Raw genomic sequence first — 27,495 nt, 5'->3', positions numbered from 1 at the left:
GCCACCTTGGGAGAGTTGATAAACCATGACTCAGCATGTGAGCAAAGGAGGCCACACCTTACTGTCTCACATTTAGAATACTCAGAACCTTGGTATGAAGGCAAGTCAAAGATGAGATGAGCTCACAAATGTGTGTATGAGAGGAAGGAATCTAAGCTCACCAGCTTTTTTTAGCTGATGTATACAACTTTTACAATATTAGTGATGGACTCAGCCTGTTAAATGCTTTTAAGACTTAAGCATAATTGTGGTTGTTGTTATGTGCCATCAATTCAACTACAACTCACAGCTATTCTGTGAACAATACCTCTGAGCATTGCTCTATCTTGTGCTATCTGCACCACCTCTGATGTGTGCAAGCCTGTTACAGTCACTGTGTCAGTCTCTTTTGTTGGGGATCTTCTCTTTTCTCTGTGCCTCCACCTTTCCCAGAAAAATATCTTTTTCCAAGGATTGGCCCCTTCTAATTATTACATGCCAAAGGTTCACTGCCTTTGCTCTAACAAGCAACCAATTGCACTTCCTCCAAGATATATTTGTTTCTTTTGGCAATCCTTGGAATATTCTGCTCTGTACTCCAGTTTGATGACAGAAGGGAATAATTTATCCTAATTATGATGTCAATTGTTTTCAGAACCCACACCACTAAATTATGCAATGTGTCTGCAAACATACACTCCTAGAGATACATTCATAGGTGTAGATCCACTTATCTAGTCACAAACATACTTACCCATCCACAGAGGCAGCATAGCATAAGGCTATAGCCTACTCTTAAAGTCAAACAGAGCTAGAATTTTATAATACTGGTTTTATTTCTTTGGATATGTTCCTTTAAGCATTAAACCCTCAGTTTTTAAATGTGTAAAATTAAAATTATAATAGTACTAATTCTGAGGGTATTGTAAAGATTGTGTTGTTGTGAGGTGGCATTGAGTCAAGTACAATGCATAGTGACCCTGTGAACAACAGGTCTGAAACTTATCCTAAGGTGTGCCAGCCTCTCAGTCTGTGACACATACAAGTCCACTGAAGCAGCCACTATGTCAATCCACCTGATTGAGGGTCTCCCTCTCCTTTGTTGTCCAAGCATATTGGAATGACCTCTCCCAAAAACATATCCAACGTATGTGAGACAAAGCTTTAACATTTTTGCCCCCAAGGAACAGGTTGGCTGCACCTTCTCCAGGACATACTTGATTTTCCTTCTGCCAGTTCATGGGATATTCAGTACTGTTCTCCAACATCACAGTTCGAAGGCATTAATTTTTCTTCTGTCATTTTTACTTATTATGTAGATTTCAAATGCATAGCAAGTGATTGGCAAGATTATGGCCTGACTTAGGCACACCTTGATCTTCAAACTGACATCATTGCTCCTCAATAATTTGTAGAGGTCCATAAGAAATACTTAGTCCAAGAAAGGTTATCAGTTACTGGTGGAAGTTGTTGTTAGGTGCCATCCAGTTGACTACACATAGCGATACTATGAACAACAGATTGAAACCTTGCCTTTTCCTGCACCGTTTTCATGTCCTCTGCCATGCTCAAGCTTACTGTTGCAGTCACTGGGTCAATCCGTTTCCTTCTTGGTGGTGGCTGTTGTGGTTGATTGCCACAGCAAAGTGACCCTATGAACAAAAGACCTAAAGCCTTTCTGTAACTGTCATCATTTCTCAAAGTTCATAGAGTTTTCGTAGGCATGTTGTTTAGGAAGTGGATGCCACTCCTGCTTCCAAATTCCTTCATTGTAGTGGTAATTATTATAATTATAAATTAATATTAGCATTTTTATTACAAAAGCAGAGTGCAAAATTAAAGAGAAAATAAGGGAAATTAGTAGCACCTGAGCAGCAGTCACACAGTTGTTTTGTTTTTTATTGTTATGTGCCATCGAGTTGCCTGTGACCCCTAGTAACCCTATATATGGCAGACCTGAAGCCTGGCCTGCCCTGATCCAGTTTCACTTATTCTGACACACCAACCCCATTGCCCCAGTTACTGTATCAATCCATCCATTCCTGGATCTTCCTCTCCTGTGTTGTCCCTCCACCCATTCAAGCATGATGTCCTCCAAGGACTGGTCCCTCCTAGCCACATGCCCAAAATATGTGAGAAGCTTCAAAATCCTAGCCTTCAAGGAGAAACTTGGTTTGACCCATTCCAAGATAGACATATTTGTTTTCTTAGTGGCCCATGGTATGTTCAAGATTTCTCCAGCACCACAATTTGAAGTCATAAGTATTTTTTTTAAATGACAAAAATCAGACATGAATACAGGAGCTATTAGTTTGGAATTAGATTTTTCTATTTCAAAAATATATTTTAAAGGGAGTTTATCCAAGTTCTTCTTTTACCTGTAATTCTCAAAATCATTCTGGCCGTCATACTTCTCCCCTTTCCCATCATCTGTCTTTCTACATTGTATATTCTACGTGAACATACATACACATATAACTAGAACTTTCAACGGCAGAGTTGGTGTGGACTCTAGAGTTTACAGAGGCGGGAACTGAGAGAAAATTGTACAGTTTCAAATAAATGTTATGGCAGAGCCAGATCTAGAATGTAGAGTGCCAGATTCCTCCATCAGTAATCTTTTCTTTTGGCTACATGGCCTTAATATGGAGAAAAATCTCTGAAGTGTCCTGCTGGTTGAAGTATTTTAAAAAAGTAAGCCAGATGTTGGTTATACCTATTTCCTCGGTGAGGATTGGTGAGTGAGTGTTAGAATCTTCTATCTTTAAAAGAATCACCCATTTTTCTTCCTTCCTGTTTAGGGCAGAAGAGATGAGAGTCTGAAAGTGGATGAACATCTGGCTATAAAGGATGCTCAGGTCAGTAACAGAGCAAGACAATGTCTCCTTTATCACCTCTTCTTGTTTTCCATCTATTGTTCTAAACTTGCTGCTGTCAAGTTGTTTCTGACTCTTAGCAGCCCTGTAGGGATAGAGTAGAATGTGCCTAAGGTTTCCAAGGCTATCAGTCTTTACAGAGCAGCCTACTTCATCTTCTTCCCATAGAACACCTGTTGGGTTCAAACACTTTTTGGTTAGCAACCAAATGCTTCAACCACTGCATAATATAGGTGGCCAGTATTCCAGCACATATTTTGGAGGGACAAAATCCAATCTATAGCATTACCTGGGGCAGAAGGGGCCTAGTCCCAGGTTTCTTCTTTCTTTATTAGTGATCATTGTTTCTTGTTGCCTACCACTCCACTTCTCAAATTTATATTTTACTTAAAGTGAAAAACATAGGTAATATATTAGCTTACTAACCTCTCAAATAAAGTGCTCATTCTTCTTAATTGACTCGTTAAAAACAAAAACAAACTTCGTCACAATAGAACTGAGATAAAAAGTAAAGATACAATATTATTAAAATCTGTACTCAAACAAATATGAAAACCTTGAAGAAATGGACAAATACTTAGAAACTCACAACATACTGAACTGACACAGACAAAAGTATAACCCTTGAACAGATCCATTACAAAAGAAGAAATTGAATAGGGGTTTTTTAAATTTTCTTTTTAGTGTGTGTGGGTGCGTGTGTGCGCGCGCGTGCTCGCGTACCGTCAAATCAGATTTGACTGGTATAGGAGGAGATTGTTCCTCCTTCTCCAGCAAAGCATCTGGTGGATTTGAACCGCTCACCTCTCAGATTACAGTGCAGCTTCTTGCCACTAGGCCATCAGAGCTTGCTAATTTAATAGGTTTTAAAACATCTTCCAACAAAAAAAAAAAAAGAGCAAGCCTCGGACCAGATGGGTTTTACTAGTGAATTCTATCAAGCATTCAGAGAAGAGCTGTCACTAATTCTACATAAAGTATTTAAGAAAATAGAAAAGGATGAACTACTCCCAGACTCATTCTATGAAACAAATATATCTCTGATACCAAAGTCAGGTAAAGATACCAACAAAATAGAAAACGATAGTCCAGTATCTCTCATGAACATAGATGCAAAAATCCTCAATAAAATCCTGGCCAGTAGAATCCAACAGTACATAAAAAAAAAAAATCATCATGATCAAGTGGGATTCATGATAAATATACAAGGATGGTTCAACATAAGAAAAACAATTAATGTAATTCATTACATTAACAAAGCAAAGAACAAGAACCACATGATCCTGTCAATTGATACAGAAAGGCTTTTGACAAAACACAGCAGCCCTTCCTGATTAAAACACTAAACAAAATAGGAATAAAGGGGAATTTGCTCAACAAAGTGAAAAGTATATGTACAAAACCAAGAGTCAACATTGTTAACAATGGAAAGAAATTAAAGGCATTCTGCTTGAGAACAGTAACTAAACAAGGATCCCCACTGTCACCTCTTCTCTTCAATATAGTATTGGAAGTATTAGCGACAGCAATAAGACAAGACAAGGAAATAAGAGGTATACAAATTGGCGGAGGAGATAACACTATATATGCAGATGTTACGATAGTATGCTTAGAAAACCCTAAAGATTCAGCAGGAAAACTATTGAACATAGTTGACCAATTCAACAAAGTAGCCAGGTACAAGATAAATATATAAAAATTAGTTGAATTTCTCTACAGTGACAAAGAGAATACAGAAATGGAACTAGAAAAACAAGTAAAATTATACTAGCTAACCACAAGATGAAATAATTGGGAATAAATCTAACTAGAGATACAGAAGACCTATACACAGAAAATTACAAAACATTGCTATAAGAAACAAAGAGAGATCTGGAGAAATGGAAAAATAGACCATGCTCATGGATAGGAAGACTCAATATTGTGAAAATGACAATTTCACCAAAGGCAATCTACAAGTTCAGTGCAATCCCATTACCAATTCTATTCTTCAACAACCTGAAAAAGGCAATTTCCAATTTTATCTGGAATGGAAAGAGACCCTGCATAAGAAAAACACTCCTGAAAAAGAGAAACAAGATAGGTGGCATAACAATCCATGATCTCAAACCCTACTGAACAACTGGGGTGGTCAGGACAGCACAGTGGTCAGTCAAGTACTGGTACAGTGACAGACACATAGATCAATGGAATAGAATTGAAAACCCAGAAATCAGTTCATCTACCTGTGTTCACCTGTCTTTGACAAGGAGATGGAATCAGTTAAGTGGGGAAAGGATAGTCTCTTTAACAAATGGTGTTGGCAAAATTGGAAAACCATCTACAGAAAAGTTAAGCAAGACTCACACCTCACACCTTCTAAAACTGAAGGTGGATCAGGGACCTAGAAGTAAAACCAAAGACTATAAAATTCATCAGAGAAAAGCTAGAAAGAACTCTACAATATCTAGTCCACAACATGAACAGTCTTCCAAGCATCCTGAAAAACCTACAACTAGGAGAAAATAAAATAGATGAAAGGGACCTTCTAAGAATCAAATCCCAAAAAAAAAAAAAAGAATCAAATCCCTTTGCACATCAAAAAACTTCTTCAACAAGATAAGAAGGAAACCCACAGACTGGGAAAAATATTTGGCAATGACATATCTGATAAGGGACATATTTCTAACATTTATATACTCCAGCATTTTAACAAGAAAAAGGTAACCAGTCACAAAATGGGCACAGGATATGAACAGAAATTTCACCAAAGAAAACATTGAGATGGCAAACAAACACATGGAGAAATTTTCAAAATCCCTAGCTACCAGAGAGATGCAAATAAAAACAACTATGAGATATTCTCTCACTCCAGCAACAATAGCAAAGTTCAACAGAGCAGCAAACAGCAAATACTGATGAGGTTCTGGAGAGATTGGAAACCTTATTCACTTTTGGTGGGAGTGTAAAATGGTGCAACCATTATGGAAGACGGTCTGGCACTTTCTCACAAAGTTGGAAATAGAAATATCATTTGACACATCAATTTCACTACTGCGAATATACTCTAAAGAAATCAGACAGAGCTGGCACCCAAACAGGTACATGACACTCGTGTTTATTGCTGCGTTATTAACAATAGGAAAGAGATGGAAGCAACCTAAGTGTCTATCAACGAATGAATGGATAGAGAAGCTGTGGTGTAGTCCCACAAGGGAATACTATGCAACCCTGAAAAACAAGGAACTCATATAATATTATACAAAATGGGTAACCCTGCATGACATTATACTGAATGAAATATCTCAGTCACAAAAAAAGACAACAACTTCATAACATGCTGTCATAAAATAGGACAGACATGGGGTGAGAGGTTGGAAAGTGAATGGGGAGAGAGTGGATACATAATGAACACTGCATTAGAACAGATGAGGGGAAGAACTGTCCAAAAGGAATATATGATTGTTGTTGTTGTTGTTATGTGCTGTCGAGTCGTTTGCGACTCATAGCGACCCTATGTACAACAGCCCTAAACCCTGCTCTATCCTATGCCAATCGCATTGCCTCTGACACACCCGTCCTGATTACCCCAGTCACTGAATCAGTCCACCTCATAGAGGGTCTTCCCCTCCTGCTCTGTCCCTCTACTCTACCCAGCATGATGTCCCTCTCCAAAGACGTGTCTCTCCTTGTAACATGTCCAAAGTATGTCAGATGAAGCCCCAGAATCTTTGCCTCCAAGGAGTAGCCTGGTTTAACCCTCTCTAGGATGAATCTGTTTGTTTTCTTGGCAGTCCATGGTACATTCAGTACTCTTCTCCAGCACCACAGCTCAAAGGCGTCAATTCTCCTTCTGTCCTCCCTAGTCATTGTCCAGCTCTCTGATGCATAACAAGTGATTGCAAAGACCACGGCCTGTATCAGGCACACCTTCGTCTCCAAAGAGAAACTGTTGTTCTTGAGTACTTTAGAGAGGTCCCTAACAGCAGACTTTCCCATCGCAATACGCTTTTTGATTTCCTGGCTGCTGGTGCCAAGAGTGTTGACTGTGGAGCCAAGCAAACTGAAGCTGTGAACAATCTCAATCTCTTCACCATCCATCCTGATGCTATATGCATTATATATATGAGAACAATCTGGAACAGGGAATGCATTGTGGGGGTGGTTGGGCGGGGAGGAATGTGGGGTAGAAAATGTGCAACAGTGAATAAAAAAAAGAGAAAAGCAGGAAAGAAACCCAAACAAATCCACAGAGATAGGGGATTCTGTCAATTTTGTGTTACTATACCCTTCTCCTTTTCAGATTCTCTATGATGCTGGTGAAAAGAGATGGGGTACAGATGAAGACAAATTCACTGAAATCCTCTGTTTAAGGAGCTTTCCTCAACTGAAACGAAGTATGGACACCATTAATTTTTAAATCACACTGCAGTGTTTTTATTTGGTTCCGGGATTTTAAGGAAAAAATTTATTTTGCAAACTGCCTTGAACTTTGCCATCCAAAGTTCTAGAAAAGGAAGCTAAAAATGGAAAGATTGTTTTAATTTTCTTTTAAAAACTTTCCATGAAATGAAATGAGGAAGAGGTAGTCTAGCTTGAGACAGTACTGACATTTCCCTTGGTTTCTCCTGGGAGTAAGTAGATGAGCCAGGGAGTTACTGGAGGCAAAGAAGGAGTTGTGACAAGATGAAGAAGAAGAGTGGGTGTGTTCCTGTGGGGTGAAGGGCTCTGCTGCTTGGTCTCTGCGCCATCTCTTCCAAAGTTAGCCATTTTCCAGGAAAATTGAGCATTGCTGCTGAGTTTCAGTTAAGGTTGGTTTGGGGGGGGGGTTCCACTTAATGTATTAATACTGATCAACATTTAGCTTTTTTTAGCAGAGAAAGCAGTGGTGGGTAAAAAAATGCAACAGAACTCTAATGACCAACTTTTAGGCAGAACTGATGCCCAGAGGCCCAGAACTTCATTTCTTTTCACAGACTCTGACTGATTTTCAGGTTCCGGTCTAGAGGCCAACTCCAGTGCATGGCTAAATGTCTGCCAAGTTCATGGACATGTGAGGAAACAGGAGGACACTACTGTGACTTTAATTCTGAGATTGTAATTTTTATAGCCTTTATTGCTTTCTCCTTCCCCTCCCCTTTTTTTCTCTGTCTCTCATTGCCATCAAGTTGGAAACAAAACATATCAGGAGGAGATTGTTGTTCTTTCTCTCTTGGTGCCACTGATGGATTGGAATCTCCAGAGAGGCATAGCCTTACTGCTCACTTATTAATATCTTTATTTGGAAAAACCAAACAAGGCACCCTAATTTTATCTCTAGAATTTCTCTTTTCGAAATTTACTTGGAAAAATTTTACCTGGCTTGCCACATATGCCTGTATACTTATCAGTGTATATGTAGGTTTTGCCTAGGGGCAAATATGATCAAGAACTAGGGTGCCTACTGGTGGTGAGAGGTAGGCTGAGCTCCCTAAGAATATGAGTTACTCCCCACAACAAATGAGCTCTCTTTAGCAGATAAAATACATTTGACTAATGGCCACACTACAGTTTTCCAGGTGCTACTATAATTTGAAAATAGTCCATATCATGAGACAAATTACTTACCATTGGCTTTATAACCTTTCAGGCTATTTTAAGTACCAACCTCCTAAGTGAAACAGAAATAATTCATCAGCAAACATGGTCTGTGAAATTCTAGTTTTATTGCAGATGATTTTCTTAAGGAGAAAGAAAAAGCTTCAACATGTTGGTGATTTAAGTAAGGAGTGTCTGAAGTTACTGCTAAACAACTTGGCCTGCTGCGTATCTCATCGAAAACCTATCTAGTCTAAGACAGGCATAGAATCAAGGATGGTCAACTAGATGGCTTTAATGTTTTTGTGGTGTATCTTTGCAGCATTTGATGAATATAAAAATATCAGCCAGAAGGACATTGAGGACAGCATAAAAGGAGAATTATCTGGGAATTTTGAAGACTTACTGCTGGCCATTGGTAAGTCCATTAGTAATTCCAACTAAGTTATTTTGCACTTGTTCTAAAACAATGTCAAAGTAAGTTCCTTTCCTGTAGGAAAGCTGACAGATCCCTGGCACTGTCCTTGGTACAGATAATATACTCAGCATATATTATTACATAGAAACATAAAGAAATTATCTTTTTATGTCTTACTTTGGCTTGTCATTGTGTTTGCTTTGTACATTGTATTTGGCTTGTCATTGCATTTATATCATCGTCCTCTTAAGAGCTGAAAAGATTTCATTCCTACTGGCACTTTTATAGAGCCTTGTTAAAAACAGAGACCTAAGCCAATTTGGTTATTCACCATATTTTATTCTTTTTGGAAAATGTCATTAAACTCCCAAAGTTTAAGGCCTTAAGGGGATATAGGATATAGCTTCCATTTTGACCATGTTAGCAAGTGCTCTGTCACAATAAATCTCACATTGATAATCTGAATCTGAATCTGTCTCCAAGTAGACACATTAATTAACAAGCAGACAAAAACATAGAGATGTGAGGTTTCAAGGATCTGTCCTTTTTAACAACTGTACAGCACCTTTTAGGAAAAGTAGATATAAAGAATGAGACATCATTCAATGGCAGGATACAGTGGCCTTTCTGGTCATAATAAAGCAACAAATCATTTAATTGGTACTTGTTTGATGGCATAGTGGATAAGGAACTGTGCTACCGACCCAAAGGCGAGTAGTTTAAAACCACCAGCTGCTCCATGGGAGAAAGGCGGACAATGTCCTCTCATGTAATTATTGTTATTGTTGTTAGGTGCTGTGTCAAGTTGAGTACGACCCTATGAACAAAAGATCTGCACCCTGTTCTACTCAGCTCCATCCTCACACTTCCTGACACACAAGAGCCCATTGTAGCAGTCCCCATGTCAGTTCACCTGGTTAAGGGTCTTCAATCTCCTTCACTGACCCTCCGCCCTTCCATACATCATGTTCCTCTGTAAGGAAGAGCACCTCCTAATAACATGTTCAAAGTATGTGAAGCGAAGCCTCATCATTCTTGTCTCCAAAGAGCATTCCAGCTTCACCTTCTCCAAGATCTATCTATTTGTTCTCTTGGCCATCCATGGGATATTCGGTACTCTTCTCCAACACCGCAGCTCAAAGGCTTCAATTCTTTTACTGTCAACTTTATTCATTGTCCAGGTCTCAGATACGACAGCACAGGAGGGGAAGACCTTCTATGAGGTGGATTGATTCAGTGACTGGAGTGCTTGGGATGGGCGTGTCAGAGGCAATGAGATTGGCACAGGATAGAGCACGGTTTAGGGCTGTTGTACATAGGGTCGCTATGAGTTGCAAATGACTCGACGGCACATAACAACAAATCAAATGCACCTTAATCGTTAAACGGACTTCACTACTCCTCAATAATTTGGAAAGGTCCCTAACTGCAGATTTTCCCAGTATAATATGTCTCCTTATTTTCTGACTGCTATTACCAAGGGTGTTAATTGTGTATTCAAGCAAGATGAAGCTGTTGACAGTTTCAGTCTCTTCTCCATCCATCATGACACTTCCTATTGGACCAGTGATAGGAATCTCTATTTCTTTGATAATTGAAATGCAGTCCATACCAAAGGCTTCATTCCTCAATCTCCTACAACAAGTGCTTCAAGCCCTCATCATTTTCAGCAAGCAAGGTTGTATCATCTGCATAACACAGGTTGTTATTGATAACTCTTCTTCCAATCTTGATGCCACACTCTTCTCCATAGGGTTTGAAAACTGTGATTTAGAGCCTTTGAAAACCCACTGGAAAGCCAGTGACAAATTGGTCTGCTCACTCATTGCAGTGACTGAGTGAGTGAGTCAGTGTACACAGACAGGATTATTCCAAATCCTAAACTATTCTAAAAAGTTATAAAGGAGACTCCTGGGATTTCTATAGGTTTATTCCCTATGAAGAGAATGGTTAAAACACTTGGCTTCTACCAGGAAGGTAGATGAACCCACTAGGTACTCTTTGGGAGCAAGGCCCTTCCCTTAAAAAATATCATGAGTTAGAAACCCTGAAGGGAAGTTTCTACTCTGTCCCATAGAGTCACTGTGAGTTGGAATTAACTCAGTAACACACAGCAACAAATAGCACTTGAATAATGTGGAACTAGTCCAGCATCTTGTCATTTCACCTGTGCAGTGAAAAATCATTTCTAACATCTATTGTAATAATACAATTTATAATGATATAAAATAACAGGCCTTCTAAAACCCTTTGTACAATAGAGCACTCTTAGACTAGCAGACATGACAACTGAAGCTGAGATCTCAAATATGGAAACACAAAGAATGTCTTTCATCTGTTCCTTTCTGTAAAATGCTTGTTTGTCAGATATTATTACAGACCAGGAAGAAGGATTGGCCATCTACTTCCAAAAAAGTTGGCACAAGATAGAGCAGGTGTCAGAGCTGTTGCACATAGGGTCACTATGAATTGCAAGCAGTTCAAGGGCTCATAACAATAACAGCAACAGCAACAATGAGATAAAGATAGCTGATGCTATCCTTCTCTGGACTGGAGCCTCTGATCAACCTTTCACATACTAGCACCTCTAGAGAGTAAACATCCACATATTCCAATGACATTTTAAAATAAAGGCCTACTTGGAACTTACCATGTGCTAGGAACTACACTGAACACTACACATATATCAACTCATTTAGAAGTCATAATTCTATGAACTGTTGTTAGGTACCATTAAATCAAGTATGACTCATAGCAACCCTGTGTACAACAGATCTGAACTATGCCCCATTCTGTGCCATCTTCACCATCTCTGATATTCTTGAGCCCATTATTACAGTCACTGTGTCACTCCGCCTCCCTGAGAGTCTTCCTTTCTTGTGCTGACCTTCTGCTTTCCCAAACATGGTGTCATTTTCCAAGGCCTGGCCCCTCTTAACAACAGATCCAAAGCATATAAGATGAAGCTTTACCATCCTGATCTCTAAGAAGCACCCAGTTACACCTTCTTCAAGATACATTATTTTTTCTCTTGGCACTCCATAGGATATTGAGTGTTTTTCTCCAACACCAAAACTCAAAGGCAGTGATGATTCTTTTCTCATTCGTATTCATTATCCAACTTGCAGATGAAAAGACCGTGGCTTGAAAAAGGTATACCTTAGTCTTTAGACTAATATCTTTGCTTCTTAGAACTGTGAAGTGGTCCTTGACTGCAGATTTGCTCAATTAAATATGTTTTATGACCTCCCAACTTCTGGTAACAAAGATACTGATTGTGGAGCCAAATAAGATGAAATCTTTTACAAGTTCAATCTTTTCTCCATCTATCATAATGTTACCAGTTTGCCCAGTGGTGAGGATTTTTATGAACTAGGTACTGTTGTTATCTTCTTGGTTTAACAAAAATAACAACTAGGAATTGGCTATTTTTGTTGATTCCAACTTATGTTGCCACATGTGTGTCAGAGTAGAAATGTGCTCTGTAGGCTTTTCAATGGCTAGTTTTTGGAAATAGATCACCACGTGTTTCTTCTGAGGTAGTTCTGGGTGTACTAAAACCTTTATATTTGCAGCTGGTACATTTGAGACACAAAGAGGTTAAGCTACGTCCTAAGTTGACACCAACAGTTTGTGAGAGAGCTGAGATTCTAATCAAAGGAGTTGGGTTTCATATTCTGTAATGTTAACAACAGTATTAACTAACCCCTCACACAATACAGTAAGATACATATATAGAACAATCTATATTGGAGTATTTTTATTCATAAATTACAAAAATGTTAGAGGACAAGCACCTACAGAGCTGTAGGCCACATGGTGAACACTAATTCCATATGTGTTATTTCATTTATTCTTCTTCTGTTAACATGGATAAGGCTCTTTTTCCAAATACTGACTGAAAAAATACTGTTGACTCTGATTGAATTTCAAAGAGATAGTCTAATAAAAAGCTTTTCAATTAAAAAAATGGAATTGAAATCTGTCTCCATAATTAGTTCTGAGACTGTTCCAATAATAGAGCCATTTAATTTTTTCCTATTTCATATTGCTGTTTTTTACAATCTATTCTGCTGCTTACTGCTTGTCTTGTTCTTGCTAAACAGACATATTTGGAAAAGTTAGTTGATATGTGTAAACTCTCACTTATTGAGCTAAAAAGCATTATTTGAAATATGTACTGAATTACTAGTATATATCATTTGCATGTATATATCATTTTATCAAGTAAAAGACCTTATAATTCAACTTACTGAAAATTTCACTTTCCTTTTCTAGTTCAATCTACCATTATAATAGAAAATATTTTTAACATCTTTTTGTAGATAAGTTTTTAACAAATTTTTTAACTATCTTTATTGAGCTATAATTTACATACTTTATAACTCATCCATTAAAAGTACATAAATCAACGGGTTTTTTAGTACACTCATGAAATAATACCATAATCTAATTTTTAAGGACATATTTATAAATCTCAAAAGAAACTTATACCCATTTACAGCCACTTTCCATTCTTCCTTATCCCTAGACAACCTCTTCCTGCTCTCCATTTGTTTATTCCATTCCATAGGAATGAAATTCATACAGTATATCAACAGCTTTTCACATAAGAAACTATTTGAATTGAGTTGTTTTAGGACTACATAATAAGAAGATAAAACAAAACAAACTCATTGCTGTCCTTTAGGAAAAGTGGAACAACCCCGTAAGGTGTCAAAGGCACCTGGATAAATAATCTTTATAGGTGTAAATTACAACAGCTTTCTCATCAAGAGCTGTTGGTAGATTCAAACTTCCAACCTTTATGTTAGTTGCCAAGCACTAAACCACTGTGCCACCAATGTTCCTTGAATAGGGACAGACTTGTTCTTATTGTCTTTGTTAGACATCTTCAAGCTGACTGAGATTCACAGCATCACTATGAACAACAAAGCAGAACCTTGTCCTGCCCTGCCCCATCCTCACAATTCCCATCATTCTCAGTCCTGTTGCTGCAGTCACTGTGCCAGTCCACCTTGTTGAGGCTTGCCCTCTCTTTCACCGAACCTCTTTTACTCCAAGCGTGATGGCATGTTGTTAGGCAGTAACAGTCCTGGACAGAAAGCATCAGAAACGTAATGGTTATCAAAAAACAAATTCAGAGTGAAGAAGTTACTTTATTTAAAGTATTGTTCCATTAGGAAGAAGACTCTAATCTTAAAAATCCACAAGTAGTCCAGATAAGCTTTTCTTTTATGGGAAGGAGTAGGCTGACTTCAAAAAGCCTTATAGTGAAAACTGTAGCACCTCAACAGGAAAGAGAAAAACAACTTAAATACAAAATGGACCAAGAACATGAGGACATTTCACTAAAGAAGACATTTAGGTGGCCAACAAATATGTGAGGAAATATTCAATATCTTTAGCTGTTAGATGCAAATAAAAACAGCAATGAGCTATTATGATGAAGGTGTTGAGTGACTGGAAGTCAGGAATTATTAAACATGTATCGGAAAGAATTGGCAGACATAGAAGAATTTCATGAAACAACATATGAGCAAGAGCCTATGGTGATAAAGGAAGAAGTTCAAGTTGCTTTGAAGGAAATAGCAAAAAATAAGTTCCCAGGAATAGATGGTATACCAATTCACATATTTCAGCTAACAGATGTTGCCCTGGACATGCTTACCAAGTTGTGCCAAGAAATCTGGAGAACAACCACTTGGCCAACTGACTGGAAGAGATCTATATTTGTTCCCATTCCAAAGAAGGGTGACCCAACAGAGTGTGGAAACTATAGAACAATATCATTGATTTCACATGCAAGCAAGATTCTACTGAAGATTATCCAAAAACGACTGGAACAGCACATCAGCAGAGAACTGCCAGAAGTCCAGGCTGGGTTTAGAAGGGCTCATGGTACTAGGGATATCGTAGCTAATGTTAGATGAATCTTAGCTGAAAGCAGAGAATACCAGAGGAATGTCTATCTGTGTTTCATTGATTATGCAAAGGCATTTGACTGTGTGGATCATAACAAACTGTGGCTGACTCTGAGAAGAATGGGAATCCCAGAACACTTGATTGTTCTAACGTGAAACCTATACTTGGACCAGGAAGCAGTTGTCAGAACAGAGCAAGGGAACACTGCATGATTCAAAATTGGTAAGGGCGTATGCCAGGGATGCATCCTATCTCCATACCTTTTCAACCTGTATGCTCTATGAGGAAAAATGTGGGGTCAAGATTGGTGGAAGATCTATCAACAATCTACGTTATGTGGATGACAAAACCCTGCTTGCTGAAACTGAGGAGGACCTGAAGCGCTTGCTGCGGTCAAGGGCTGAAGCCTCCAATATGGATTGAGGCTCAATGTCAAGAAGACAAAGATTCTCACCACTGGCCAATTGGCAGCATCAGGATGGATGGTGAAGAGATTGAGATTGTTCACAGCTTCAGTTTGCTCGGCTCCACAGTCAACACTCTCGGCACCAGCAGCCAGGAAATTAGAAGATGTATTGCCATGGGAAAGTCTGCTCTTAGGGACCTCTCCAGATTTCTGAAGAGCAGTGGTGTCTCTTTGGAGACTAAGGTGTGCCTGATACAGGCTATTGTCTTTGCAATCACTTGTTATGCATCAGAGAGTTGGACAATAACTAAGGAGGATAGAAGGTGAATTGATACCTTTGAGCTGTGGTGCTGGAGAAGAGTATTGAGAGTACCATGGACTGCTAGGAAAACAAACAGATTCATCCTAGAAAGGGTCAAACCAGGCTACTCCTTGAAGGCAAGGATTCTAAGGCTCCGTCTGACATACTTTGGACATGTTGCAAGGAGGGACAGATCCTTGGAGAGGGACAGCATGCTTGGGAGGGTGGAGGGACAGCGCAGGAGGGGAAGACCCTCTGTGAGGTAGATTGATTCAGTGACTGGGATAATTGGGATGGGTGTGTCAGAGGCAATGCGATTGGCACAGGACAGAGCAGAGTATAGGGCTGTTGTTCATAGGGTCGCTATGAGTCACAAGTGACTCAACAGCACATAACAACAACAACTATATATGTGTGTGTATGTGTGTGTGTACATACATATAAAATAAGAACTGTCATATGAACAGATAAATGCATACCATGTTCATTGCAGCATTATTTACAATAGAAAGAGATAGAAACAACCCAAGTCTCTATGAACAGACAAATGGATAAATTATACTACAGTTACAGTGTTGCTGCTGTTGTTATTAGGTGCCATCAAATTGAGTATGATTCATAGTGACCCTGTGAACAGTGATTCTGAACTGTGTCCTATCCTGTGCCATCTTCATACTTCCTAACACACTAGAGCCTATTGTGACAGTCATTGTGTCATCTCACCTGGTTGAGAGTCTTCCTCTCCTTCACTGACCATCCACCCTTCCCAGCATTTTGTCCTTCTTCAAGAAGTAGCCCCTTCTAGCATTGTGCCCAAAGTATGTGAGACGAAGCCTCATCATCCTTACCTCTAAAGAGCACTTTAGCTGCTCGTTCTCCAAGACATATTTGTTCTTTTGGCAGTCCATGGGACTCTTCTCCAATACCACAACTCAAAGGCATCAAGTCTTCTGTCATCCTTGTTCATGGTCCAGCCCTCAGATATATAACAACTGATCGGAGAAACCGTGCCTTGATTCAGATGCTACTTAGTCCTCAAACTGACAGCAACTTTAACAACTTCATCTTACTAGGATCCACAATTAGCACCAACAATCAGAAAATTAGTTGTATTGCACTAGGATGGTTTGCAGTTAGACCACTCCAAATAATTGAGAAGCAATGATGTCAGTTATACAATGAAGTACTATTAAAAGCAGAAAAACAAAAATGAATTCACAAAACACCACAAAAAATGGGTGTATCTAGAGGACATGGAGCTCTAGTGGCCTAGTGGTAAAAAGCTGCACTGCAATCCTGAAGGCACACAGTTCTATGCTACCAGGTGCTCTGAGAGAGAAGGATGAGCAATTAACTGCCTCTGAAGATCCACCGAGGGTTAGCTATGGGTCAGTTCCAACTCAATGGTACACAACAAGTGCAGCAGAGTACATTATACTAAAAGAAATAACTCAATAACAAAAAGACAATTGTGGTGTAAGACCATTGTTATAAAAGGCTAAGGGATGGTTTATTATACACAGAGTCATTCTCAGATAGTTACCAGGGAGGAAGAGCAAACTAAAAATTAATAAAGAAAGAAGATGTTTGAAGAAATAGGCAACATACAATGTGAGCTTGATGAGACAATGCAATTAGTAAACTACATTAATTCATTACAATTTATGTTGCAAAGCAAAATGTGTATGAAGATGGCATGAAATAGTAATGAGAGTTTTATAAAATAAAATGTATATGAATGAATGAAAAGAAATATGATTTGTAAACTTTCACTCAAATTAAAAAGAGAAAAATAATAAACAAAATATGATAACATTGTTAAGCTGCTATTGGCATAGCAAGTAACACCTCAGGCTGGTAACTGAAAGGTATGAACCCAGAATGTGCTCTGAGGGAGAAAGAAGATGGGCATTCTCCTCCAGTAAGAAGCTACAGTCTAAGAAATCTGATAGAAGGTCATTAAACAACTCAACAGCAATGGAGTTCATTTACAGGATTGCTCAGAAGTCCTGGTGGAACAGTGGTTATAAAGTTATCTGCTATTGGTTAGACTGCTAACTAAAGTTCAGTGGTTTGAACCCAGCAACATCTCTGATGGAGAAAGATGTAAGGTTTTTTCCCCTATAAAGATAACAAATTTGGAATCTCTATGGGGCAGAAAAGGAATTGACACCTCAGAGCTGTGGCATTGGAAAAGAGCACTGAACGTCCCATGGATGGCCAAGAGAATGAACAGATACATGTCTTGGAGATGGTACTGTGGGAGGGCTCTTGCAAGAATGATGAGGCTTCACCTCACATATGTTGCACATGTTGCTAGGAGGTGCTGTTTCTTGGAAAATGGCACAGTGCTGGGAAGGGTGGAAGGTTGTTGAAGGAGAGGAAGACCCCCAACCAGGTGGATTGACAGGGTGACTGCTGCAGTGGGCTCTTGGGTGTCAGGAAGTGTGAGGATGGTGTAGGGTAGCACAGGGTTCAGATCTTTTGTTCATATGGTCACTAGGAGTCAAGTTTGACTCAACGGCACCTAACAACAACAACAACAACATGGGACAGTCCTGCTGTATTCTCTAGGGTCACTATGATTGGGAATCAAACTCAACTTGTCAAGTGGGTTTGATTTTGTTTGGTGCTTTAAAATTTATTTTTTTATATTGGTTTGCATACAAAATTCATATATGTTGCTTTTCATCCATATGCATTGTGTCTAATGTATTCCTCCATTCACATTGTTTCATATGATCATTTCCATATATTGTGTTTCATTAAAATGAGTCTCCATTGATCTATGCTCACTATTACCCCATCTTTTCAGATCCCCATTGGATCTTTCCTAATTCCTTTACTCCCTCCCTCCACCCACCAAACTCTGCAACCCTGTGATTTACTGCACCCCACCCCACCCTCAGCTCTCTCGTCCCCTCTCCTTCCCCCTTTTGGACTTTTATACACATCTTACTAGTTATCCTTCTATGCTTACAATAATAGCCTCATGCTATTTTTTTTGTCCTTGTCCTTATGTATGTCCTTGTCCTTTTTGTATTTGTCCTTATGAGTACTGAGTTAGTTCCTCAGCATAATCCCCTCCAGCCTCTCCTTGCTATATAGTATTTTTCAAACTTGCTGCTCCTGAGTGCTGCATAATATTCCGTTGTGTGAATGCACTACAATTTCTCAATCCATTTGTCTGTTGATGGCCATTAGGGCTGTTTCCATGTTCTTGTGATGGTGAATAATGCTGCTGTGAATATCAGTGTACAAATCTCCATTGTATCTCAGTCCTATTTTCTTTGGGGTATATTCCCAGCAGTGGAATAGTTAAGTCATAGGGAAATTCTATGTTTAGCTTTTTGAGGAAATGCCAAACTGCCTTCCAGAGTGGTTGTACAATCTAAACAGCAGTGTATGAGAGTTGTAATCGCTCTGTATCTTCTCTAATATTTATTGCTGACTGTCCTGTTAAATTTTGCCACTCCTACTGGAGTACGATGGTATCTCATTGTGGTTTTGATTTCCATCTCTCTTTTTACCAGTGATTTTGAGCATTTCTTCATGTGACTGTTTGCCATCCAAATGTCCTCCTCTGAAAAGTCATTTCATGTCTTTTGCCCATTTTGTACTTGGTTTATCAGTCTGTGTGTGTGTGTGTGTGTGTGTGTGTGTGTGTGTGTGTGTGTGTGGGCACCCTGTAGGTTTATTTAAACTTTCATTATGAGACCCTAGTCAGAGATGTCATTGTCAATTTTTTTTTCAGTCAGTAAGTTTTCTTTTCATTCTATAAGTAATAGTTTTTGATACAGAGACTTAATCTTTAGAAGGTTTGATTCATCAATGTTATCCTCTCCTGGTTTCATTTCTGGCTGTATTTGCTAGCCTATTTACACCATAGGCTAGGCCTTCTAAGTTTGGTCTCATTTTGTCTCTTATGATATTTATGGGTTTTGTTTTAAGCAGACCTTAGCAAAAATGTCCAAGTTGAGCAAGCCAAGGCATATGATAGGTGAGATCTTCTTGGTATAAGCTGAAAAGGAACATGTGCACTTGGAGTGGACTCAAACCTGAATTGTTCAGGGCTCTCTGGCGAGAAGAAAAGCTTGATTAGAACGTGTTCATGACAACTTAACACAGCCATGAATTCATTTCAATGCACAGTAATCCTACAGGGAAAAAAAATAGCATTGCCCAGTTGAATTTTCTAAGGCAGTAAATCTTAAGACCATGATGGATGGAGAAGAGATTGAGGTTGTTAACAATTATAGCTTGCTTGGATCCACAATCAACAGTCTTGGCACCAGCAGTCAGAAAATCAAAAGGTGAATTGCATGAGTTAAATCTGCTGTCAGGGACCATTCCAGAGTACTGAGAAGCAATGATGTCAGTCTAGAGACTAAGGTGTCCCTGATCCAGGCCATTTTCTTTCCAATTACTTGCTATGCATTAGAGAGCTGGATAATGGACAAGGATGACAGTGAATTGGTGCCTTTGAAATGTGGTGCTGGAGAACAGTATTGGATATACAGTGGACTGCAAAGAGAACTAAGAGGTCTTTCCTGGAGAGGGTGAAATGAAGTTTCTCCTTGGAGGCTAGGATTTCGAAGCTCCATCTCACATATTATGCACAGAAGGGTGGAGGGACAGTGCAGGAGATGAAGACCCCAGATGAGATGGATCAATAGAGTAACTAGGGCAATGGAAGTAAGTGTGTCAGGGTCAGTGATACTGGCTCAGGACAGGGCAGGCTTCAGAGCTGTTGTACATAGGGTCGCTATGAGTCACAGATGACTAGACAGCATTTAACAGCAACAAATCTTAACAGAAGCACACTGCCTCCTCTTTCCCCTGCCAAGCTGCTGGTTTAAACAGCAGATCTTCTGATTAGCAGCCAAATGCTTTAACCACAGTACCACTAGAGTTCTTCAAGAACCCGTAAAGGGTAAAAAAAAAAAAATGGACGTTTGCTAGCACTTGGTCACAGAAATGAACTTTGATGAACTTGGAATTTCCCTGTGCTTTCCTACATATGGTTCTGGGAATTTAAGCAAACTTCCTTACCTCTAAAACATTATCACCACTTCCCAAAGTTTTTAGATATGAAGAACAAGGTTTGTGGTCAATGGCAAAAAGCAACAGGCAAGCTAAGCAAAGTGAGAAGGTTATGAAAGGAAAATAATGTTTAAAAAAATATACTTGCTGTCAGGTTGCTTCTGACTCATGGTGACCTCATGTGTGCAGGGAACTCTGCCCCACAGTGTTTTCAGCAGGTAAGTTTTCACAGGCAAATTGTTAGACATTTCCTTGGAGATGCTGTTGAATAAGCTCAAGCTCCCAATATTTTGTCCATTTGCACTTTACTTAGTGGGAAAAGCTCTTTAAATCCACTGCCATTGAGTGGGTTCTAACACACAGCTGACCCTCCAGCTGGTTTCCAAGGCTGTAACTGGCACGGAAGGAAATTGTCCATCTTTCTTCCTCAGAGCAGCCCTTCTGATCTGTGTCTTCTCAGATGATTCGACAGTTTATGGTTTCATGTAATACTGTGTTCATGGTTTGTCCCTAGGTTCATATTTGTATTTCTTATGCACCATTTCTTCTGTCTCTTTCACTTAGACTAACCAAAGCCCTTTTAATCCTCTCTAAGAGCATCTATAAAGCCACCATGAGGAAACTACTTGTTCTTATCCCAGTCTCCAGACTTCATTATAGAATGCATTCTCTTTTGGTCAGATTCTTTCTTGTAGATCAGGATTGAAATAATAAAAGTAATTGTGTTATGTGAATGAAAGATAGTGTGAAACGCATTGTATACAAACTTTGTAAGCAAACCAGTATTTTTTTTTTTAAAAAAAAAAGGACTTGTGTAAATGGAATTGTGGCTCAGAGAATTTTTACATCTATTTCCACTTAATTTAGAAGAGAATTAATTTATTCACATATTTTCCATCTTTCTTTTCTTTGTTTTAGTTCTGTTTGACTTAGTATCTAAAGGTGTTTTTTTAAAAAAATGATAGTCTTTTTTGATGACTGGATTTAGATTACAGATGCTGATTTTAATGTCATTACTGTAACTAGTCTATACACTCTAATTCCAGTCACTGAAGAAAAGAACTTGCCCCGGGAGAAAAAAAATACTTTTAAATTGAACTCCAGTGCCCCTTCTTCCCTAATGAGTTATTTGGAGCAACATCTCTGCAGTCTTTAAACTCAGGTTATTCATCTGCAACCAGAGATCCTAGAAAAGCAGCAGCCCCCCAGGGAGTCATCAGTGTGAGCGTAGGTGTTCCTGTGTCTGGAGCTGCTGATGAGTCAGGCGCTGTAGAGTTTCTTTGGCAGGTACTTTTATTTTCCCTGTGGCTGAAGATGATTACTGTTCTTTGCTGAAGTTCTTTGCAAATGTGACGTTAGAAGCTTTGAAATTCAGGTTAAGCACTCATTCTTTCATTGTAAATAAAAGCCAGAGAGAGGCAGAGCCTTGAGGATTATTTTTAAAACATATTACTATAATTTAACCCTATTTCTGTTACAGACTAATTTCTTTTTTAAAAATTTTTATTTTATATTGGTTTGCTTACAAAGTTCGGATACATTATGTTTCACACTATCCTTCATTCACATTGTGTTACATACAATCATTCCTATTTATTATGTTTTATAAAACGAATCCTCGTACTGTCTTTTCAGATCTCTGCTGGATCTTTCCAATTTCCTTTGCCCCACTCACTCAGCAAACTGTACGGCCCTATGATTTCCCCACAGCTCATCCTCACCCCTTTGTTCTCACCCACTCCATCTTGTATCTTCATACATGTTTTATTAGTAATGCTTCTATTTCTACACTAATGCAGATTTTGTCTTTATGTGACTGAGTTAATTCACTCAGTGTAATGCTCTCTGCTCTCTGGTCCTTTGCAAGCTGTGTAGTGATTTTCAAAATTGTTTCTCCTGCGTGTGTGTGGTATTCCATCATATGAATGTGCCACAGTTTCTCAGTCCACCCAATTGTGGTTGGACATTTGGGCTGTTTCTGTGTTCTTACAATGGTGAATAACACTGCTGTCAGCATTGGTGTACAACTCTCCATTTGTGTTTCAGTTCTAATTTTCTAGTAGTATACTCATAGTAGTGGAATAGCTGGCTCCTAAAGAATTTCTGTATTCAGCTTTTTGAGGAAATACCAAACTGCCTTCCAGAGTGGTTGTACCACTTACAATCCCATCAACAGTGTACAAGTGTTCCTATCTCTCTGCATCCTCTCCAACATTTATTACTTGCTGTCCTGTTAAACTTTACCACGGCTAGTTGGATGGGGTAGTACCTCATTGTGGTTTTGATCCCTCTTATTGCCAGTGATTTTGAACATTTCTTCATTTGTACAGACTAATTTCTATTACATGAAGCTGAGATTTGCTTTTATTTTTCTCACAGTCCATTGTGCGAGGAACACGCCTGCCTTTTTGGCTGGAAGACTGCATCAAGCTTTGAAGGTTGGTCTGGAGATTTCATATGCATTCTTTGTTGCCCTCAGTATTGATAAGATGGCATATTTCTTTTTCTTTTTGATATGTTCTCTTCTGTAGCTCATTTATCTAGGTTGACAGTGAGATATCTCAACATAGAGACAGGCACAGTGAAGTGCTAACAAAATTATTTGCCCCACTTCACAGTAAATGTAGGAAAGGCAATAGAATTTGGATTATGAGGGCAAAGTTACAGATTGACCCATTAGGCCCAATGGCCTCTCATTGTTCACTTTAAATAACTCAAGTGGAACCAGTAACCTTTAGATAATATTGCAACTGTGTTTTCCTGTATGTCTTTGCTCATCATTGGTGAGGAGAGTTTATTCCTTGGGGTTTTTTTAATAGCTTCAGGCCCTAGCACTAGGCCTGGCACATAAAATGTGCTTACATCAGTTCTTTCCTGGGTATATTCTGTGTAGGATCCCACAGGCACCTTCAAAGTAAAGTCCAAGGTGAACACTTTCCATCTCCCCTACCTTCACTCCTAAGTATCTTCCCAAAGTGGTTTGGAGTTTAACTTTACCTAAATTAATTTGGGGTTTGCTTTTGTTTCCTGGGAAATAACATATGGGATTTCTTTAGTAACAAAAGCAACTTTGCCTTTGTTATCTGACAATACCTGACAGTTGTGTTGGTAAATTTGGGCCTGGTGAGACAAGAAAGACTCTGGGTTGGGGGTCAGGAATTGATCATGAGTCTCCAATAAAAATAGGCACTCCTGGTGGTAAAAATATCAAAACCTTTAGGAGAGAAATAAATATTTTGGGACATGGATGTTTAGCACTGGAAGCCCTATCACATAATACCCTGTGTGTTTGTTTGTGTACTTTGTATTTCCTAGTAAAGCGGTAATGTTGAGTATAGCATTTCCATGAGTTCTGAGCGTCATTCTGGAAATACTGGAGTATGAGCCTGCAGGCCACAGTGAAGGAACCCAGGGAAGACTCTGAGCTTGTAACTGGCATCCAAAAGAGTAGGGAAGCCCTGAATTTGTAGCTAGCAAGTCAGAAGAAAGAGTATTGTGTAGTGTTCCAATCTTGTAGCTGTTGTTAGGTGTCATCAAGTTGACCACAGTTCATAGTTACCCTGTGAACAACAAATCTAAACCTCGCCTTCTCCTGCATCATTACCATGATCTCTGCCATGCTGAAGCCCGTTGCTATAGTAACTGTGTCACTCCATCTCCTTTAGGATCTTCCTCTCCTTTACCGACCCTTCATCTTTCCTATTATAATGTCTTTTTTTTCAAAGACTTAAAACATATCCAAAGTATATGAGTCAAAGGTTCACTATTCTCGCTTTTAAAGAGCACTCTGGATGCACTTCCTCCAAGATAGATTTGCTTGTTCTTTTGCCAATCTGTGGATGTTCAACACTCACACCAACACCACAGTTAAAGGCATAGAATGTGGCTAGTGTCTGTTTATTTGGCAGTATGAAGACTTGTTGTTAGATGCCATTGAGTCAAGTATGACTCATAGCAATGCTATAAATAGCCGACCTGAACCCAGCCCTATCCTGTGCCGTCCTCATCGTACTAGCACACTAGAGCCCATTTACTAAAGTCATCATTACAGTTTATCTCATTGGGAGGTCTTTCTCTCCTTTGTTGACCCTCCATCCTTCTAAGCATGATATCCTTTCCAAGGAATAACTTCACCTAGCTAAATGTCCGAAGTATGAAAGATGAAATTTTGCCATCTTTACCCCCAAGGTGCACCTTGGCTACCTTTTTCCCAAGACATGAATGTTTGAATGTTCTTTTGGCACTCCAAGGGATACTCAATACTCCTCCAGTACCATAACTCAAAAGTATCAACTAGTATTAATTCTTTTCTCTGTCATATTTATTCATTATTTAGCTCTATGATATGTAGCAGGTTACTGAGACCATGGCCTGAGTAAGTAAGTGTACCTTAGTCTTAAAACTGCCATTGTTGTTTGAAGAAGTCCCTGACAGTAGACTTGCCTAGTGCAGTACGTCTCCTGATTTCCTGAGTGCTAGTACCAAGAATGTTGTTTGTTGATCCAAGCAAGATGAAATTATTGACAGCTTCAGTCCTTTCTCCATCTATCATAATATTGACTGAGTTGGTTCTATGGGGAAGACCTTTGTTTTCTTGGTGGTGAGATGTAATCCATAACCAAAGGGTGCAGTCCTTGATCTTCTGCAGCAAGGAAGTACTATATTTGAGAAAGTACATTATGAACAAGAGCCAACGGTAATAAAGGATAAAGGTCAAGCTGCACTGAAGGCATTTTAAAAAAATAAGACCTCAGGAATTGATTGACTACTAGTTGATAGATACAGCCCTGGATACACTCACCAGTTTGTGCCAAAAAATTTGGAGGACAGCTGCCTGGCTGACTGACTAGAAGAGATCAGTATTTGTCCTCATTCGCAAGAAAGGTAATCCAACAGAATGTGGAAATTATCGAACAATATCATTACTACCATATGCAAGCAAAATATTGCTAAAAATCATCCAGAAATGGCTAAAACAGTTCGTTGACTGAGAATTGCCAGAAGTTCAAGCTGGATTTAAAAGAAGCCATGGTCTCAGGGCAATCATGGCTGAAGTCAGATGGGTCTTGGCAGAATACATGGAATACCAGAAGAATTTCTATTTGTGTTTATTAACTATGCAAAGGCATTTGACTGTGTGGATCATAACAAATATAGCTAACACTGAAATATCAGAAAGCTTACTTGTGCTCATGAGTAATCTATACCTCGATCAAGAAGCTATTGTCCAGATGGAGCAGGGGAACAATACATGGTTTAAAACAAGGAAGGCTGTATGTCAGGGTTGTATCCTTTCTCCATACCTATTCAGTCTGTATGCTGAGCAAACAATTTGCAAAGCTGGACTCTGTGAAGAGGAATGTGGCATCAGAATCAGAGGGAGACTCATCAACAGTTTGAAGAACAGCATCCTTTAATTTTTTATTATTATTAAATTTTATTCGTTTCAATGAACATTCACAGGGATTCTGGGCTTTCACTCCTTCATTGCCGCACCATTCTCTCCACCCTCCTCCCCAGTTTGTTCTTCTTCCCTGCCATCCGAATGTCTGTTTTAATTATCCAATTGCCACAGTGCTTGTCAAAGTCAGTTCTGATTAATCTCCTTTGTCAGTGTGTCCTTTGCCATTCCCTATCACTCCTCCCTGAGAGAGACTTCACCCCGATTCATAAGGAAAAGGGGATGGCGTATTCTCTTAGCTACTTCCTGCTGAAAAGGGACGCTGTGCGTTTCAGGGTGAAGATCTTCTCTCACTACTCTAAAGGGCCCCTTTGGCAGTAGGAAACACATAGACTATTATGGAGATTGATTTTGGAGTTTAGATGCACTCTTATTGATTGTGCTTGGCCGTACATGTTCATATCCTTGAAGATGTATCATGGGGGTGTTGCAACCTAGAAGACACACATTTAACTAACAAGTTATAAGTACATGAGTCATAAATTATGGAAAAGTAAAAGAAAAGATTCTTTCATTGTTTTACAAACCCTCCCGATGCCTAGTCCACCATGTAGCCCTCGCTCTAGACTCCTGTGATGACAGAAATACCTAGTCACATATCTCTTTTACACAGTTTTCTCCCTCCTCTGTTTCAGTGCAGTATACATTATTGAACCCATCTTACTCAGTCTCTCCCCAACCCTGAGGTTAGTCGCCTTCTACAACAGTGGCATCATGTAATATTTGTCCTTTTGTGACTGGGATATTTCACTCAGCATAATGTTCTCCAGAGTCAACCATTTTGAATAATATTGCATGAGTTCCTTGTTTTTTAATGCAGCATAATTTTGAGGCCTAAGTAGGGAGTTCTGGAGGCTTAGTGTAATAAATTGCGCTGCCAGCCCAAAGGCACACTGTTTGAAATCTACCAGCATCTCCATAGGAGAAAGATGGGCATTCTCCTGCATGATTCTCTGCACCTGAAAACCTGCTACAGGATCATATGAGTAGATTATGACTCTATGTCCACAACAGCAGCTTACCTTTGAGTTGTTAGGGTCAGCAAAAGAAGTGCTGCAGGCTTACTGACATCTGATTAGAACAAAAAAAAATGGAAAAAATTGTTATATCCTTTTAGTTGAGGGAAGAATAATGGACTTGGAGATTTACGACACAGTATAGTCCCCACTCCTGTGTTCAGTCATCTTGGTGGATGGTCCCAGGAAACTGACTTTGCTCAACTTCGAAGTCAGATCATTCTTCCCTGTTGTTATTCAGTACCCTTCAGCCATCAGCTTCCTTTTGGTTACTTGACTATGCAGAGAATTTTTCCATCTCAAAATAATTTCATTTCTTGTCCACAGTGTACCTCCTGTACATCTTCGCATGACTGTCTCTTTCTCATCTTTCACATTTCTGCTCAAAATTTACCACCTGAGAGAGACTTTTTTTAAACTTGTTGTTGTTATGTGCCGTCGAGTCGTTTGCGACTCATAGCAACCCTATGCACAACAGCCCTAAACCCTGCTCTATCCTGCGCCAACCACACTG

The 27,495-nt window shown here is 39.2% G+C and overlaps 1 protein-coding gene across 1 annotated transcript in view; it reads left to right on the top strand.

The window, feature by feature from the left end:
• ANXA3 (annexin A3) overlaps window positions 1–27,495 on the top strand; it is a 133,992-nt gene that overhangs the window by 69,664 nt on the left and 36,833 nt on the right. Inside the window, exons 7-10 of the mRNA XM_006885293.1 lie at window positions 2,781–2,837; window positions 7,138–7,231; window positions 8,734–8,829; window positions 22,884–22,942. Of these exons, the coding sequence (XP_006885355.1) occupies window positions 2,781–2,837; window positions 7,138–7,231; window positions 8,734–8,829; window positions 22,884–22,942 (306 nt within the window). The remainder of the gene's footprint in view (window positions 1–2,780; window positions 2,838–7,137; window positions 7,232–8,733; window positions 8,830–22,883; window positions 22,943–27,495) is intronic.

Source organism: Elephantulus edwardii, unplaced genomic scaffold, assembly GCF_000299155.1.
Source record: "Elephantulus edwardii isolate Elephantulus edwardi_28Jun2011 unplaced genomic scaffold, EleEdw1.0 scaffold00042, whole genome shotgun sequence".
In the NCBI taxonomy this organism is placed as follows: Eukaryota; Metazoa; Chordata; class Mammalia; order Macroscelidea; family Macroscelididae; genus Elephantulus; species Elephantulus edwardii.
This window is presented reverse-complemented; position numbering and strand designations above follow the sequence as displayed.